Source organism: Notolepis coatsorum (genome assembly GCF_963971535.1).
Source record: "Notolepis coatsorum genome assembly, chromosome: 20".
Lineage (NCBI taxonomy): Eukaryota > Metazoa > Chordata > Actinopteri > Aulopiformes > Paralepididae > Notolepis > Notolepis coatsorum.
Genome location: NC_140184.1, coordinates 26,801,913 through 26,817,992, shown reverse-complemented (window position 1 = coordinate 26,817,992; position 16,080 = coordinate 26,801,913). Strand labels below are relative to the sequence as shown.

Here is a 16,080-nt window from a genome sequence, read left to right as displayed (position 1 = left end):
TTGAAGAAACTGTACATTGGAGGAGGTTGGTAGGTGGGGTGGAGGGGGTTGGGTAGGGGGGGGTGGGGGAGGAAACTGTACATTGGAGGTGGTGGGGGGGGGGGGGGGGGTAGGCGGGGTAGGCGGGGGGGGGGGGTAACTGTACATTGGATTATCGACAAAACCTTACTTGGTCCCAAGAAGAGGGTCTCGTGTATTATTGGGTTTAATAGGACATTTATTGTACATTGGAGGGGGTTGCGTTAGGATATTTACAGGGGCCAGTTTCAAATTGCAGTCTCTCGTAGGTGCTCTTTCAGAGTGGTTTTGAAAGTGGGTAGTGATTCACATTCCTTTACAGCTGTGAGTAGGGCGTTCCACATTGTTGTGGCATAATTGCGAAACGTGTTTAGTCCCTTGTTTGAGCCGAATCTGGGTTTAACATGATTTGTGGAGCTCCCTCTGGTGTTGTGGTCATGGTATTCACTAGGGCTGACCCCCATTAGTCGAATAGTCGAGTAATCGATCGAAAGGAGCCGTAGTCGACTGCCAACCTCTTAGTCTAATGCAAAAATTAAAAGAAATTCTTATAATTTTTTTTTTATCATTCTTTCCAAAAGCAAAGAGCCTAGAAGCGTGGCTAACGCTAATGGCACGCATACCAGATGCTAACTGCCTAAGAAAATAGGCACAGAGCACAGAGGCACTGAAAGAGGATTTCACCCATCTAATGAATACACTAGACTAGACAAATATCAAGATGTATCCATCAGTGGACCAATTGCATGCTTTCGCAGAGAACAAGAAGCCTTCCGTCGACTCCTTCAGACCCCCCACAGCCCAAATGGAATGATACAAAAAAAAATTATTTTTTTTTTTATTTTATTTTTCATAGTCGACTATCGGCTAATTTCGGCGACTACAAGTCGACTATACAAATCCTTAGTCGGGGACAGCCCTAGTATTCACTGACCTTTGGGAAGTGTTTTGACATGTACATGGGTACCTTAGTCGTGTAGTGTATCTTGTAGACCAGGCCGATTGCAAGTTGCTGTACTCGTCTACTCTAAGCCATCCTAGGTTGTCAAAGTGGGCAGGGGTGAGGTGGGTTCTAGAAGTAAGGTCAAACAGTAGTCTGACCAGTTTGTTTTGTGATGTTTGTAATTTTGTTTTTAGCGCCTTTGAGGTGCTTTGGTACCATGAGGTGCAAGCATAGTCGTAGTACCCTTGAATGAGTGCTCCTGCCAGAGTCTTCAGGGTATTCTTGTTTACCAGAGAGGAGATCCGGTACAAGAATCTAGTTCGTTGGTTGATTTTTTTTATTACATTGGATGCCATTTTGTCACAGGAAAGATTTACCTCTAGGATGGAACCTAGGTATGTAATTTCATCTTTCCTTGTGACAATATTGTCACCCACTGTAACAGAGAAGCCGTCGGTCTTGCTGAGTTTGTTATTTGAACCGAAGAGAATGGACTCTGTTTTACCCAGGTGTAATGATAGTTTGTTATCAGCGAGCCAGGTGCAGATTTTGCCTAGTTCAGAGCTGAGGGTTTTTTCAACCTGTAACTTGTTCTTGTCAGAGACCAGCAGGGCTGAATCGTCCGCGAACAGGAACAAGTTGCAGTCACAAGCTGACGACAAGCTGGGAGTAGTGAACAAAGGGTTTTTAATAAGTGTTATTCCTTTTTATTCTTTTATTGTCTATAAAATGGAATATTATTGTATGTATTTTTTGTTTTTATACCACACATCCTGACATACAGACACTACAAACACCCACGTCCACACACCAGTACATAAATCCACTGACACCAATGATGAAGGACCACAATGGAAACAAGCCTATGGCTTTATTGTGTTTATTGGAATCCTATTGGTAAATGGAGAAATGTATACCTGTTCATAATTGTGATCAAATGTATATGTGATTTTCCATTCTAAATCAATAAACTATTCAATCAATCAATCAGTCATTTGCATAAATTAGGAATAGTAGCGGTCCTAGTATGCTTCCTTGTGGAACACTGTGGAAGCCTATCCCCCCCCCCTCACTGTGAGGGGGGGGGGATAGGGTACCGTTTACCTCCACCATCTGTTCCCTCTCCTCAAGGTAGGATTGCATCCAGCTCACTAATAGACTATCAAAACCAATTGCTTTTAGCTTGTCAATCAGAAGGGAGTGATTGACAGTGTTGAAGGCCTTTTGTAGGTCCAGAATGACCATGCCGCAGTATTTGCCCGCGTCCACCTCTTGTTTGATGTGGTCATTCAAATAGAGAAGGCATGTCACGTGTCAGTGGAGTGGGATGTTCTGAAGCCAGATTGGAATTCGTAGATTCGATTTTTTTCCGCAAGGGACTTTTCGACCTGTTCGTATACTATTTTTTCCATGACTTTCGAGATGGAGGTAAGAATAGAAACAGGGCGGTAATTGCCTGGATCTAATTTGCTGCCCTTTTTGTGCAGGGGTGTTACTCTCACAATTTTGAAGTCTTTGGGTACGTGTCCCTGTTTTATGGAGAGGTTTATTATGTGTGTGATGACTGGGGTGATGGCGGCTGCTGAGTCTCTGAGGAATTTGGAGGGGATATTGTCATGGTTGTCATGTCATGTTGTCTCTGTTGTCTCTGGTGGTGTTGTCTCTGGTGGTGTTGTCTCTGGTGGTGTTGTCTCTGGTGGTGTTGTCTCTGTTGGTGTTGTCTCTGGTGGTGTTGTCTCTGTTGGTGTTGTCTCTGGGGGTTTTTACCAACAAAGCAACATTAGGATAGTGTAAATACACAGTACACACTGATTGCAATTCTCACTGGGACCTACTGTACAAATTTCACACACGTCGCACACACATTCCCTGTTGTCCGTCGAGTACAACCGAAGATCGCTGACGTCACTTTAAAGTTAAAACTTAAAATGGCGGCCTCCATCAGCGCATTCGGCTAACAACATTAGCTTAGCGAACCTGCCACCGCACTTCTATGTGCATAAAGTGTGGTAACAAAATATCACAGCCCCTAAGACTGGGAGCATTCTAACTCTACTGAGCATGTACCCAACATTATATGAAAAATAAGAAGTCATTACGATGTTTTAGTGCACTTCAAGTGCTAAAGGGATTCATTAACAACTTATACTAGTAGGGTCCAGAAACGGAAATGGGAAATGCTGAAATAATAATGTGAATTATTCTAAAAGTTATAATTATTTTGTCTCATCTTGTTTTAGTCAACATAAATTAAGAGAGAATTCGTCATGGTTTTTGTAAAGTAAATTTTTGTGTCCTCGGATGTAGTCAACTATAATGCATAAATAATTTAGTCACGTTAGTGTCACATGATCTACATTAACATGACGTCACATCTCGTTGTCGTCGGGGGAAAAAGCTTTGTTGACGACCATATTTAGTCATTATTTTCGTTGACAAAATTAACACTGCTCTGGTGGTGTTGTCTCTGGTGGTGTTGTCTCCGGTGGTGTTGTCTCTGGTGGCAAATAAGCTAATTTCCCAAAAAGTTGGCCTGTTCTTTTAAGAGTAAGAAGGCATGGAAGAAAAACCTATTTGCATATTTTCTTGATGGTACAGGAAGATGGTCTTTCTTACCCTCTCCTTTGTCTCTTCTGTTTTGAGCGCAAATCATGCTTCCGTCTACATGACTTGTTGTTTGCTGCGGTCACTCCCTGTGCAAACCACTAGGATGGAATACAGCTGCTCGTTAAATGTTTTGATTCATGTGTCTTACGTGAGCCAGGGGGACCTACACTGGTAATAGGAAAGATGGACACACTCCTGTTCCTTCTTGTCAGCCTGCTAGGCTTGATGACTCAGGACATCATTAATAGAAACGGAGGGAGAGAGAAAAGACTGATTAGTCAGTCAGGGTTGGGTATTGGGATACCGTAAGAACCGGGGACAATGCTGCCTGTTTGGCGGCACTATCTGCGTGGTCATTGCCCTTTGAAACTGGGTCAGAACCTTGTGTGTGTGTGGCATCCGGAGGCAGACAACAAAGTCTTTGGTCAAGTGTGGAATTTAACGAAGCGTCATGTTGCAGCATAGAGAGATACTGGCTGGATGAAGTGACTGAACTAGAATGTGAAAAGAAAAACACAGTGGAGAATCTGGAGATGTCGCAGGATATATCCTCTGGTTGCCATCGTTGTCAACATGGGAACCAGAGTGAGCAGACTTCTCTTGAGAGGGACTTGGGTTTAGTAACCAATGTGATGCTAATGGTGACATCTATAAAAAATAAGAAAAAACAATACCTGTCATCTATCCTGTGCCTACTCCAAAAGATGAGTGCTACAGTAGCTCATGTATAAAAAATGCCCCCGAGACCCCCCCCCCCCTCCTCCACATTTGCTCACTCTCTTCATCTTTCTCTTTCACAGGATGGCTTACGCAGATTGTCAGGAAACGAATACATCTTTTCCACAAAACGTAAGTAGACAGAGAACACTGCAGGGATGATATTTGATATTTCTGGCATACATCTGAAATTCAAGATATTACTTTTGTCATGAGGGAACATTCAAAAATAGCTATGTGTGAATTATTAAAGATGTCTCCCCTTTCTTGCCTTCTGTTTCTTCCTCGCCTTCCTTCCGCTTTTTCTCTGCAATGCCTCTGTCTCTATTGCTCTCTTTCACACAGAGCCCCATCACCTCCCCAGCCAACTGGCCACCCCTCTGTCCTTAGCCGACATCCCACCCCGTATAGCCCAAACCATGGAGAACGAGGACTCCTGGGACTTTGACGTCTTCAACCTGGAGTCTGCCACGATGAAACGGTGAGGAAGTGCTACTGTAGTGGTTAGCTTTCAGGTTGATCTGGAAATCAACAAAATGGACTGTGTGATTGATTGATTGATTGAAAACGTTATTAACAGATTGCAGAATGGGGACAATACAGTACAGCTCAATACACACAATTGTTAAGGGGATGCAGACCAGAGAAAGACTTTCGTCTTGTTTACATCAGGGTCCCCCATTTTCAATTCATCAGGACATACAGTATATGACATACATGACATACAGATAGACAGTACTGCTACATCTATACATTTATGACATACCAGATTTGCAAATACAGTACTGTTTGTGATACAAAAAGAGTCCAGAAAAGGGAGTATATACATTTGACGTAAAAACTGTACATTGGAGGAGGTTGGGTGGGGTTGGGTGGGGGGGGGGGGGTTGGGTAGGAGGGGTTGTGGGGGGGAAACACTGTACAAGCAAAACTGTACATTGGAATATTGACAACCATACTAGGTAATTTACTGTACATTGGAGGGGGTTGGGGGGGGGAAACACTGTACAAACAAGCAAAACTGTACATTGGAATATTGACAACCATACTAGGTAATTTACTGTACATTGGAGGGGGTTGGGTTAGGACATTTACAGGGGCCAGTTTCGAATTGCAGTCTCCCGTAGGTGTTCTTTGAGAGTGGTTTTGAAAGTGGGTAGTGATTCACATTCCTTTACAGCTTTAGGTAGGGCGTTCCACATTGATGTGGCATAATTGCGAAACGTGTTTAGTCCCTTGTTTGAGCCGAATCTGGGTTTAACATGATTTGTGGAGCTCCCTCTGGTGTTGTGATCGTGGTATTCACTGACCTTTGGGAAGTATTTTGACATGTACATGGGTACCTTGGTCGTACCAGGCCCATTGCAAGTTGCTGTACTCTGTCGTCTACTCTAAGCCATCCTAGGTTGTCAAAGTGGGCAGGGGTGAGGTGGGTTCTAGGAGTAAGGTCAAGCAGTAGTCTGACCAGTTTGTTTTGAGATGTTTGTAATTTAGTTTTTAGCGCCTTTGAGGTGCTTTGGTACCATGAGGTGCAAGCATAGTCGTAGTACCCTTGAATGAGTGCTCCTGCCAGAGTCTTCAGGGTATTCCTGTTTACCAGAGAGGAGATCCGGTACAAGAATCGAGTTCGTTGGTTGACTTTTTTTTATTACATTGGATGCCATTTTGTCACAGGAAAGATTAGCCTCTAGGATGGAACCCAGGTAGGTAATTTCATCTTTCCTTGTGACAATATTGTCACCCACTGTAACTGAGAAGCCGTCGGTCTTGCTGAGTTTGTTATTTGAACCGAAGAGAATGGACTCTGTTTTGCCCATGTGTAATGATAGTTTGTTATCAGCGAGCCATATGCAGATTTTGCCTAGTTCCGAGCTGAAGGTTTTTTCAACCTGTAACTTGTTCTTGTCAGAGACCAGCAGGGCTGAGTCTTCCGCAAACAGGAACAAGTTGCAGTCACAAGCTGACGACATGTCATTTGCATAAATTAGGAACAGTAGCGGTCCTAGTATGCTTCCTTGTGGAACACCACAGCTCACTGGGAGGGGGGGGGGGGGGTAGGGTACCATTTACCTCCACCATCTGTTCCCTCCCCTCAAGGTAGGATTGCATCCAGCTCACTGATAGACTATCAAAACCAATTGCTTTTAGCTTGTCAATCAGAATGGAGTGATTGACAGCGTCGAAGGCCTTTTTTGTAGGTCCAGCATGACCATGCCGCAGTATTTGCCCGCGTCCACCTCTTGTTTGATGTGGTCGTTCAAATAGAGAAGGCATGTGTCAGTGGAGTGGGATGTTCTGAAGCCAGATTGGAATTCGTAGATTAGATTTTTTTCGTAGACTATTTTTTCCATGACTTTCGAGATGGAGGTAAGAATAGAAACAGGGCGGTAATTGCCTGGGTCTAATTTGCTGCCCTTTTTGTGCAGAGGGGTCACCCTCGCAATTTTGAGGGGACGTGTCCCTGTTTTATGGACAGGTTTATTATGTGTGCGATGATTGGGGTGATGGCGGCTGCTGAGTCTCTGAGGAATTTGGAGGGGATGTTGTCATGGCCAGTGGCCTTGTTTGGTTGGAGGGCGCTCAGTTTTTTGAGTACCTCATCTGTTGTTACCATTTCCAGCTTGAAGTCGTCCTTGCGGACCCCTAGGTTTTTGTAGTAAGCTACTATGTGTTCTACCCCATAATGCCTTGAGTGGGAGGGTAGTTTGTTTACCAGTGTTTTGGCTATGTTTGTGAAGAAAATGTTTAAGTAATTGGCTACATCCAGCTTGTCTGTGATGAGCGTGTTGTCCGTTTTTATGTTTATGTTTGAGAATCTGGTTTTAAGTTTTTTACTGCAGCCTAGTTGATTATTGAGTAATTTCCAAAGTTCACATGGTTTGTTTTTGTTTTCCTCAGTTTTGTCATTGATGAAATTCTTTTTTGCAGTTTTGATCATGGAGTTTACGTCGTTTCTTAGTCTGTTTCTTTCCAGTTTGATTTCAGTCACGTGGGCTTGGAGTTCACTGCTCGTGCTTTTGGTAAGCTTTGACTGACTTTTACGAAACTCAGAGCATTTTTTGTCTCTGGCTTTCATAGCGGCCAGTATTTCGGAGTGCATCCACGGCTCAGCGCAATTTATTACCCTGGTGGTTCTTAGGGGGGCCATGTCGTTTAGTATTGTTGAAAATTTGGTTTTGAAACCAAGCCATGTTTCTTCAACCAGTGTACCATTGAGCTCATCTGACCAGTCCAGACTCTCCAGTTCAAGGTTAAAGGCCTCGCTAGAGTAGGTTTTGAGGTCTCTAGATGTGACTGTTTTGTGGCAGCCAGCCTTTTGTTTTAGCTTTTTGCGGGTACAGAATATCATATAATGATCACTTAACCCGCATGCTATAACCCCTTTATTGGAGATCTTGGACTTGTCGGAGGTCAGAATGAGGTCAATGGTAGTCTGAGTTGACTCACATACACGTGTGGGTTGGGTGATTAGCTGGCTGAGGCCGTGCAGATCACAAAACCTACTGAATGACTTGAAGACGGGTGCATCTTTTCGTTGCATATCCGTGTTCCAGTCTCCAATAAGAATTTTGTCTACATCCTCAACTCCAGCTAAACACCCGTCAAGTGTATCATAAAAGCCACTATGATCTGGCGGTCTGTAGATTGAGCCAACCAGTAGGGATTTCGTGTGAGGAGAGGTTAAATCACTATCATACTAAATCCCCCCGCAGGCCTTTGACCTACTTGGGTCTGAAGACGTTCTCTCGCTTCGGGGTGTGCGAGTTCCTGGCCTGCCCAGAGGGAACACTGCGTTCCTGGTTACAGCTGATCGAGGCCAACTACCACTCCAGTAACTCCTACCACAATTCTAGCCACGCAGCCGATGTGCTGCATGCCACTGCCTATTTCCTCTGCAAGGAGAGGGTCAAGGTAAATGGTCCCTTGGCTGCCTTTGGGGGGGGGGGGGGGGGACACACACAACTCCATTGACCATATTCACACAGTGGCCATTTTGCTCTTATGTCACGCTCAAGTGGCGATACAAACACGCACGCTTGTTCAGGTTCAGACAAGCTGCACAACACAACACAAGCTGCTGCTAGGGTTTTACTGTGCAGGTCACATGACAACCCTTGCCTCCCAGAGCCATTTGCATTTATCAAAACACCAGTATGGTTAAATGCCTATTCATATATTAGACTATCGGCAGTCAGCAATGGCTATATAGGGACTATATGTGTATCTTAGGTGTCAGCCACCCTGTCGGACAGACTCCTTCAAATTTCTCGGCACCCACATAAGCAACAACCTCAAATGGAAAACCAACACAGACCACATCCACAAAAAAGCCAATCAAAGACTCTTCTTCCTCCGCCAGCTCAAAAAATACAGAATCAGAAAACACCTCCTGCTCCGTTTTTACCAGGCCATCATTCAAAGCATCCTCACCTTCTCCATAACAGTTTGGTACAGCAGTCTGGACATTCACTCCAAAAACAAACTGCAAAGAGTAATCAATAAATCCTCCAAAATAATCCGCACCCCCCTCCCATCACTCGAATCACTCCACCGCCAAAGCACAATAAGAAGAGCAAGGAATCTCTGACCCCACTCACCCAGCACACCACATCTTCCAGCTGCTGCCCTCCGGGAGACGCTACAGATCCCTGACCACCAAAACATCCCGCTTTAAAAACAGCTTCTTCCCCACTGCCATACGGACACTGAACTCCCTGTAGCAACCCCCCCCCCCCTGTAACCCCCCTACCTCTGTTGCTACGGACATGGACATAAACTATGATATTGTGGTCTTTGTAATTATGTACAGTATTTATGTATTTAACTGCATGTAGTATGTATGTATGTATTGTAAGTGATGTTATATGTTCTATGTTCTATGTTGGAACAATGCTGTAACTGCACTGAAAACAAATTCCACCAGCCTGGCTGGGTGGTCATTAAAGAATCTAATCTAATCTAATCTAATCGAAGAACGTGTCTTTTTCAAGGTAGAGGTAGCTTGGTCCAAGTATGTCAGTGGCCCAATAACTTAATAACAATAACTTAAGTGGGTGTATTGGATAAGCTGATTACCAAATGTTTTATTTCTGAGAATTTACCTCAGATAAGTGATCTTTCTTTGGCGTAGCCAATGGACTGGGAGGTGGTCACCCAAGACTTGGCACACAAACAAAAGTCAAATATTCTGGCTTAGACAGACAAAGGAAAGGTCATTAAACAGCATAATTGTTACATAATTATTACATTGTGCTGATCAAAATAATGTGATTGCTTTTATATGGGCTGTACTGCAATTTATTATAGTCTGTTTTTCATCTTTATTCCCTAGACGGATAATACAAAACAAAACATGAAAAAAGATATAAACATGGAACATTAAATGAGAATTAAATGAGGAGTTTGATTATTTGCTATAATTGTATATCTCTTTAAATTAATTGTTGGTAAAATCATTCAGGTTGCCCTCACTTCCAATGATGATGAGTAACAGTTAAAATAAATGAGAGAAAATTAAAAGCAGTAACACAACAAGATAAAAACAGCAGCATGTCTATAAATTACATCACCATAGTCCAAAGCTGACAAGAAAACTGCTTCAACAATCCTTTTCAATCCTCATCAAAAGAAAGCTGGTTCTGTTTCTGATTTTCTGTCGCAGCTTGCTGGCAAGGTTGTCTAAGTGGTATTTAAATGTAAATGTCTCATCAAGCCAGATGCCAAGATATTTATCCTCAATGACTCTCAATGCTAGAACCACTCACAGTGTATATATGCAAACCACTAAACTGAATATTTCTGGCTCTAATAAACATGAACATGAGCATGCACACAAGCATGTACTTTGTTTTACTTGCATTAAGCACCAATTTAAGATTAACCTGAAGGGTGTTAAAGGAAAATAGCTAATTCTCAATGGGCAGTTGTACAGAATCAGCAATACAATATGCAATAGTGTCATCAGCATAAAGATGGCATTGACAACCATTCAAGGAAGAGACATATCATTGATATAAATGGTGAAGAGGACAGGACCAAAAACTGAACCTTGTGGCACACCATTTTCCGACTTCACACACTGTCGCCTCTCAATTATTCTGAAACCAATCACACGCCTTTCTATCCAACCCAATACTATAGGTAATCTTTGTAAGAGCAAGGGATGACCAACTGTATCAAATGCTTTAGACAAATCTATGCATGATGTGCTTTGTTGTCCTCATGGAAAAAATCTCATATTTTGTTTTTAATTTCCCCAACATTATTTGTTGTAACAGCAAAGTCTAGACCCCATTGATGAGGTGGCTGCCCTGATCGCTGCTACTGTCCATGACGTGGATCACCCCGGTCGCACCAACAGCTTCCTTTGTAACGCAGGAAGTGAGCTGGCCATTCTTTACAATGACACGGCGGTGCTAGAGAGCCACCACGCAGCGCTGGCCTTTCAGATCACCACGCGAGATGAGAAGTGCAACATCTTCAAGAACATGGAAAGGTAGGAGCTGTTCCTCACCTGCACATTGTGTGATATGTTATTACCTTTAGGTATTTGCTTAAGAGTGGGGGAGCTTCTAGTTCAGGGTCATGCTGACGTAAACTGAGCCTGCCTCCTAGGTCGCTACTTTTAGTCCCTTTATGTCTTATTTTGTCATTTGCTGCACTTTTCTTTCTTTTATCAAATTTTTTATTTAATTTTTTCTATCTGAACCCTTGCACTTATTTGTATTTGCACTTTTTGTGTGCACGTTTAGTATGTACTGTGGCAGATATCACCCCGCCTCTCATGGATATGTGAAGGACGGGAGATATTACTGCCACGGAAGGAGTGGAAACAATTAGGTAGCTGATTAGTACTGATAGAACACACCTGTGCATCATTAGTTCACCCACATCCCACACGCACACACCCCAGACACACACACTACAAATACACTACGATAGAGAGAGTTGAGTTGAGTGGAGGTGAGGTTGGAGTTGTTGTATTGAGAGAGATATATAACGGAGTTTTGCGAGGTGAGCGGTAGTGAGAGGAGAGGTGAAGGCAAGAAGGTGTTCATTGTGTACTGGAGTATTGAACAATCCCTTTTTTGTACGAGAGCCTGTTTTTGTGTTTTGACCATCGGACTGTATTACGACCATTCTATTTGCCCATTGAACTATATTCTGCCTGTAATCAATAAATATTTGTATTGATTGATATTGCACTTGTGTGGACATTTGAATTAGTTTGTTTTTTAACCGTGACAAGTCTGAACACCACCAGGCTCGTCACAGTACTGTATATGTATTTTTTGCTCTATGCTTTTATCTGTGAAGCACTTTGGTACAGTCACAACTGTTGTAAATGTGCTATATAAATAAAGATGATTATGATCAATCTAAATTAAAAGCAATGTAGTGGATAAGGATTTGCATGTAATAATTGGATATACTGTAAAAAGTACTAACATGTCCTTGAGAACTTGGTTGCACCCCTGAGAAAATCAGCCACATGACGTCACCTAGACAGCAGACCTCTAGTGAACTTGTAGATACTATTTGTATTTGGTCAATTTCTTCAAACTAGAGGTCTGCTCTCCTCCAGGTGCCGTCATCCAGCAGAGTTTCTTGGGGAGCCGATGCGGCCAAGCTCTGGAGACATGGAACGTGTCGTGTAGATATGTTTCATAACCCATTATCACATGTCCTCCTCACAGAACAATATGTTTTATAACACATTATTACATGTCCTCCTCACAACAGAACAATATGTTTTATAACCCATTATCACATGTCCTCCTCACAACAGAACAATATGATTCAGGTTTAAGGGATTACGAAATGCCCTGCAAGATAAGAATGTGTCGGAAAGGGAGTTTTATAGAGCTCAAGTGACACTTGAAAGCAATTATACGTAAGTGAAACATTGGCTTAAGTGGTTATGTGGGTAATACCAAGACATACGGAGTGTTTCTTTAGGTCAAAGAAAATTACTTCTGCATGCTAATAATAAATACCCCCCCCCCCCCCCCACACACACACACACACACACACATGCAAACCAGAAATGTTTTAATAACTTGTGGTGTTCATCAACTTTCATCATAACTTCTCAAAACAAAATAGCCTAAATAATTTTGGAGATCAGAGCAGGTGTGTGTGTGTGTGTGTGTGTGTGTGTGTGTGTGTGTGTGTGGTTGTATGTGTGTGTGTGTGTGTGTGTGTTTGCGTGCGTGTGTGTTGACAGCAGTGGGGTAGTAATGTGACTTGAGTCCCCAAAGCGGAGCAGCTCACATGCACTGTTCCCCTCGGAGAGGAGAAGATGAACAATGCAGCCATTCATCCCCACTGTTACTGCAGTCACACCACGCTCTCATCTCACTCTCTAACCCTTCTCCCTCCCTCCCCTTTCTCTCTTCTCATCCCTGCCCTCTTGATCTCATCTCTCTCTCTCTCTCTCTCTCTCTCTCTCTCTCTCTCTCTCTCTCTCTCTCTCTCTCTCTCTCTCTCTCTCTCTCTCTCTAGGAATGAGTATCGTACTCTGCGCCAGGCCATCATTGACATGGTCCTAGCAACGGAGATGACGAAACACTTTGAACATGTCAACAAATTTGTCAACAGCATCAACAAGCCACTGGCTGCTCTGGAGGAGAACGGGGTAAGACGGAGTGAAGAACACATGTTGAGATGTATTTTGTATTTATAATCCTTGGTAGGAGGATTACCAGGAGAACACGATGAGACCGCTGGTAGCCTCCACATTGTATTTGTACCGCAGGAGTTACGCTGAACTGCGTTACGCCACAAACGTTACGCCTTTCCAAGCAAAACTTTCTCCACCAATAAAAACAACTTCACATTCACGGTTAGCGAAAGCTGTTAACCCTTTCCTTGCTTCTGCAAAACAAATCCATGTGGGGTGCTGCCAGGGGGCGGGGAGAAAGAAAGAGCGTAGAGCAGTCGTCTGTTAATCGGAAGGTTCCCGGTACAATTCTGGCTCCTCCTGGCAGCGTGTCAAAGTGTCCTTGAGCAAGACACTTAACCCCTAATTGCTCCCGATGAGCAGGTTGGCACCTTGCATGGTTGCCTCCGCCGTCGGTGTGTGAATGTCTGAGTGAATGGGTGAATGTGAGCAACAGAAATTGTAAAGCGCTTTGGATAAAAGCTCTATATAAATGCACCATTTACCAGGAAGCTAAATCTGGTCTTAATGTGAGCATTCTCCTATACTGTCATCTCGGCAACGGTTTGATTTGTCTATAGTAGTTACACCAAAGTATCGGATTCAGGATCATGTTTATTGCAAAGTACGTTGCACATTTAACTTGGTTCTGCTCACACAAAGCAGACATCTAGATATGAAAATAAAAGTACATTTGAAGTTCAAAATATGAAACAAGTGGAAGTATATACAGAGACGTGATGGGGGTGTTGAGGGTTAGGGTGCAGTGGGGCGAAGGGTCACTGCTGTACAGAATATACCGTAACAGGAGCGTAATATGTAGAAGATACAGAGTTCTTGCAGGGCTGGAAAGAATATCTCTGCTTTACAGGATATACAGTCTTTGTAAGGGCCTTGAGGGTTGTGATGATGCAAGAGATGTGCGGCGGAGGGGCAGGGGATCTTAGTTCAGTTGTTAGGGTATCCCAACTAATCTGACAATGATGTACGTTATGATGTGTTATTATTCAGAGTTCTACATGCAGGGGCATCATTACAATTATAACTCAAAATACAGTGGTTGTTGTTTTTACAATTTCTTTTTAAAGGTTTACAAACATATCCATACAGTCTATCCTTGTATCAGGAACTCACTGTTCAGTAGTGTAATGTAACTTATTTGTTTACATTTATATTAGATCATCCTTCAAATCCTCTAAATGTCTGATATTACTGTATATCATTGTTAAGAGGGGTGGTCAGTTATTTTATAAGATGTATACAGTAGGCTGTGTTGCACTAGAGCTATCGAGTGAAGGACAGGAACATACAGACATAACTTACCATACATTCCCAATATATTTCCTTCTGACAGACACTATTACTCAATAGCACTGATAGAGCACCAATAGCGTTGGTGGTTAGTGGTTTGAAAGATAGGACGTTAAGCCTGTCATAACGTGGACACAGACCTCTGCGTGAGGAGAGAATTTGACAGATCGGTACCACCTTTCTCATCTCTGTGTGGAATGCTCAGCACAGCCCTTTTAAAAGATGTCTGGCCTTTTTAAAGTGGCAATGATAGGAATAAATGATAGGGGCACTAGCACACCTTTCTCTGGATTTCTGTGTTGGAAAAAACAAGTTCTACTTTCAAAAGTGTTTCCGTGCATTAATAATCTTTCAGAGACGGAGTACTGTATGTTGGAAACCAGACCAGCTTTGCTAGCTTTTTTTTATGGAATCTAAATATGAAACATATAGTGAGTTTAAAAAGGAACTGTGTGGATTTTGGCTCTATAGTAACCTACTTGTCTCCTCTTGATCTCAAATGATACAGCAGCTGAAAAGAGAACATACAGATCACTTTAATTCAAGTTTCACGTTTATTTGTCACGTACATTGCAGTGAAATGCTTCCCCTCCCCTTGTCCATGGTAAGATAAAAATGAAATGGTAGAGCAGCGCTGCTCAGTAAAAGAAAACACCCTAAATAGAATAATTTAATAACATGCAAAAATCTTTATATATATATATATATATATATATATCACAAGTCTTAAAACACTGTCTGGTGCAAGAAATGCGTTAACACAAGCGTTGCATGTCAGAATTATCAGTATGGGTAGGGTATATAGTCTATGGATATGACATATACATAAGTTGTGCAAATTAAAGGTGGAAACCCATACGTACAGAGTCCAGATTTAGGATCCGCGGATGGTGTATGGATTTTCCAAGTTGGCGTTATTGCTATGGATCCAGATGGCCTGGGGATAGAAGCCTCTCTTGAGCCTCTCAGTGCTGGCCTTGAGGCTGCAGTAGCATTTGCCTGACGACAGCAGAGAGAACAGACTGCTGGTGGGGTGGAGAGAGAGAGACCCTACAAATTAGTATTACAGAGCTGTTTTTCAAAACATTTTCATCATGGGGAAGCAAGCCCCCAGACCCCCCTAGTTATGTTTGTCCCCCGAGGCATAGCAGTTTCTTGGCCAGAGGCCCTCTAGTGGCTTAATTCAACCATGTCTACAACCCATAAACATACCCATCAAATGCTTCATTGCATGGTATGGAATAGTATTGCTATTGCATGCACTCATCTGTGTCTCACCACACACATGAGTGCATGCTTACCAACTGTCCGTCTGCAACACTACTATCACCGACATCTAAGAAGGGAGATCCCCCCTTGAACGGCCCTTCTAAGGTTTCTCTCCTCCACATTGCCTGTGGAGCTTTTTTTCCCTATTGTTAGGTTTTAGTGAGTTTTTCCTTACCTTCGCGTGGGGTATGTCTGGGAGTGCTTGCATTCTTTCATTTATTTGCATTCATCTAAAAAATGTTTGGACCCTATGGTGTTCTTGTTCTGTTCTTGACTTATTGTTATGTTGTCTTCTTGACTTGTTTAAAGAAGACCTGTACGGCCCATGGGGACATTAACGTGTGTTGTCGGGCCCTATAAATAAATTTGATTTGATTTGATTTATTGAATATAATAATAATAATAATAATAATAATAATAATAATAATAATAATAATAATAATAATAATAATAATAATAATAATAATAATAATAATAATAATAATAATAATAATAATAATGCAGGACCTGTTGCAGAGGTCTTTATTCGGCATGCAACGACACTCAATGTTTT

General features: G+C 42.5%; 1 protein-coding gene across 2 annotated transcripts in view; it reads left to right on the top strand.

Annotated features, from left to right (window-relative positions):
* Positions 1-16,080, top strand: part of pde8a (phosphodiesterase 8A) — a 130,232-nt gene that overhangs the window by 102,443 nt on the left and 11,709 nt on the right. For both annotated transcript variants that reach the window (XM_084337858.1, XM_084337857.1), the window contains 5 exons: positions 4,369-4,417; positions 4,631-4,766; positions 7,999-8,197; positions 10,564-10,781; positions 12,791-12,923. In XM_084337858.1, coding sequence (XP_084193984.1) covers positions 4,369-4,417; positions 4,631-4,766; positions 7,999-8,197; positions 10,564-10,781; positions 12,791-12,923 — 735 coding nt within the window. The remainder of the gene's footprint in view (positions 1-4,368; positions 4,418-4,630; positions 4,767-7,998; positions 8,198-10,563; positions 10,782-12,790; positions 12,924-16,080) is intronic.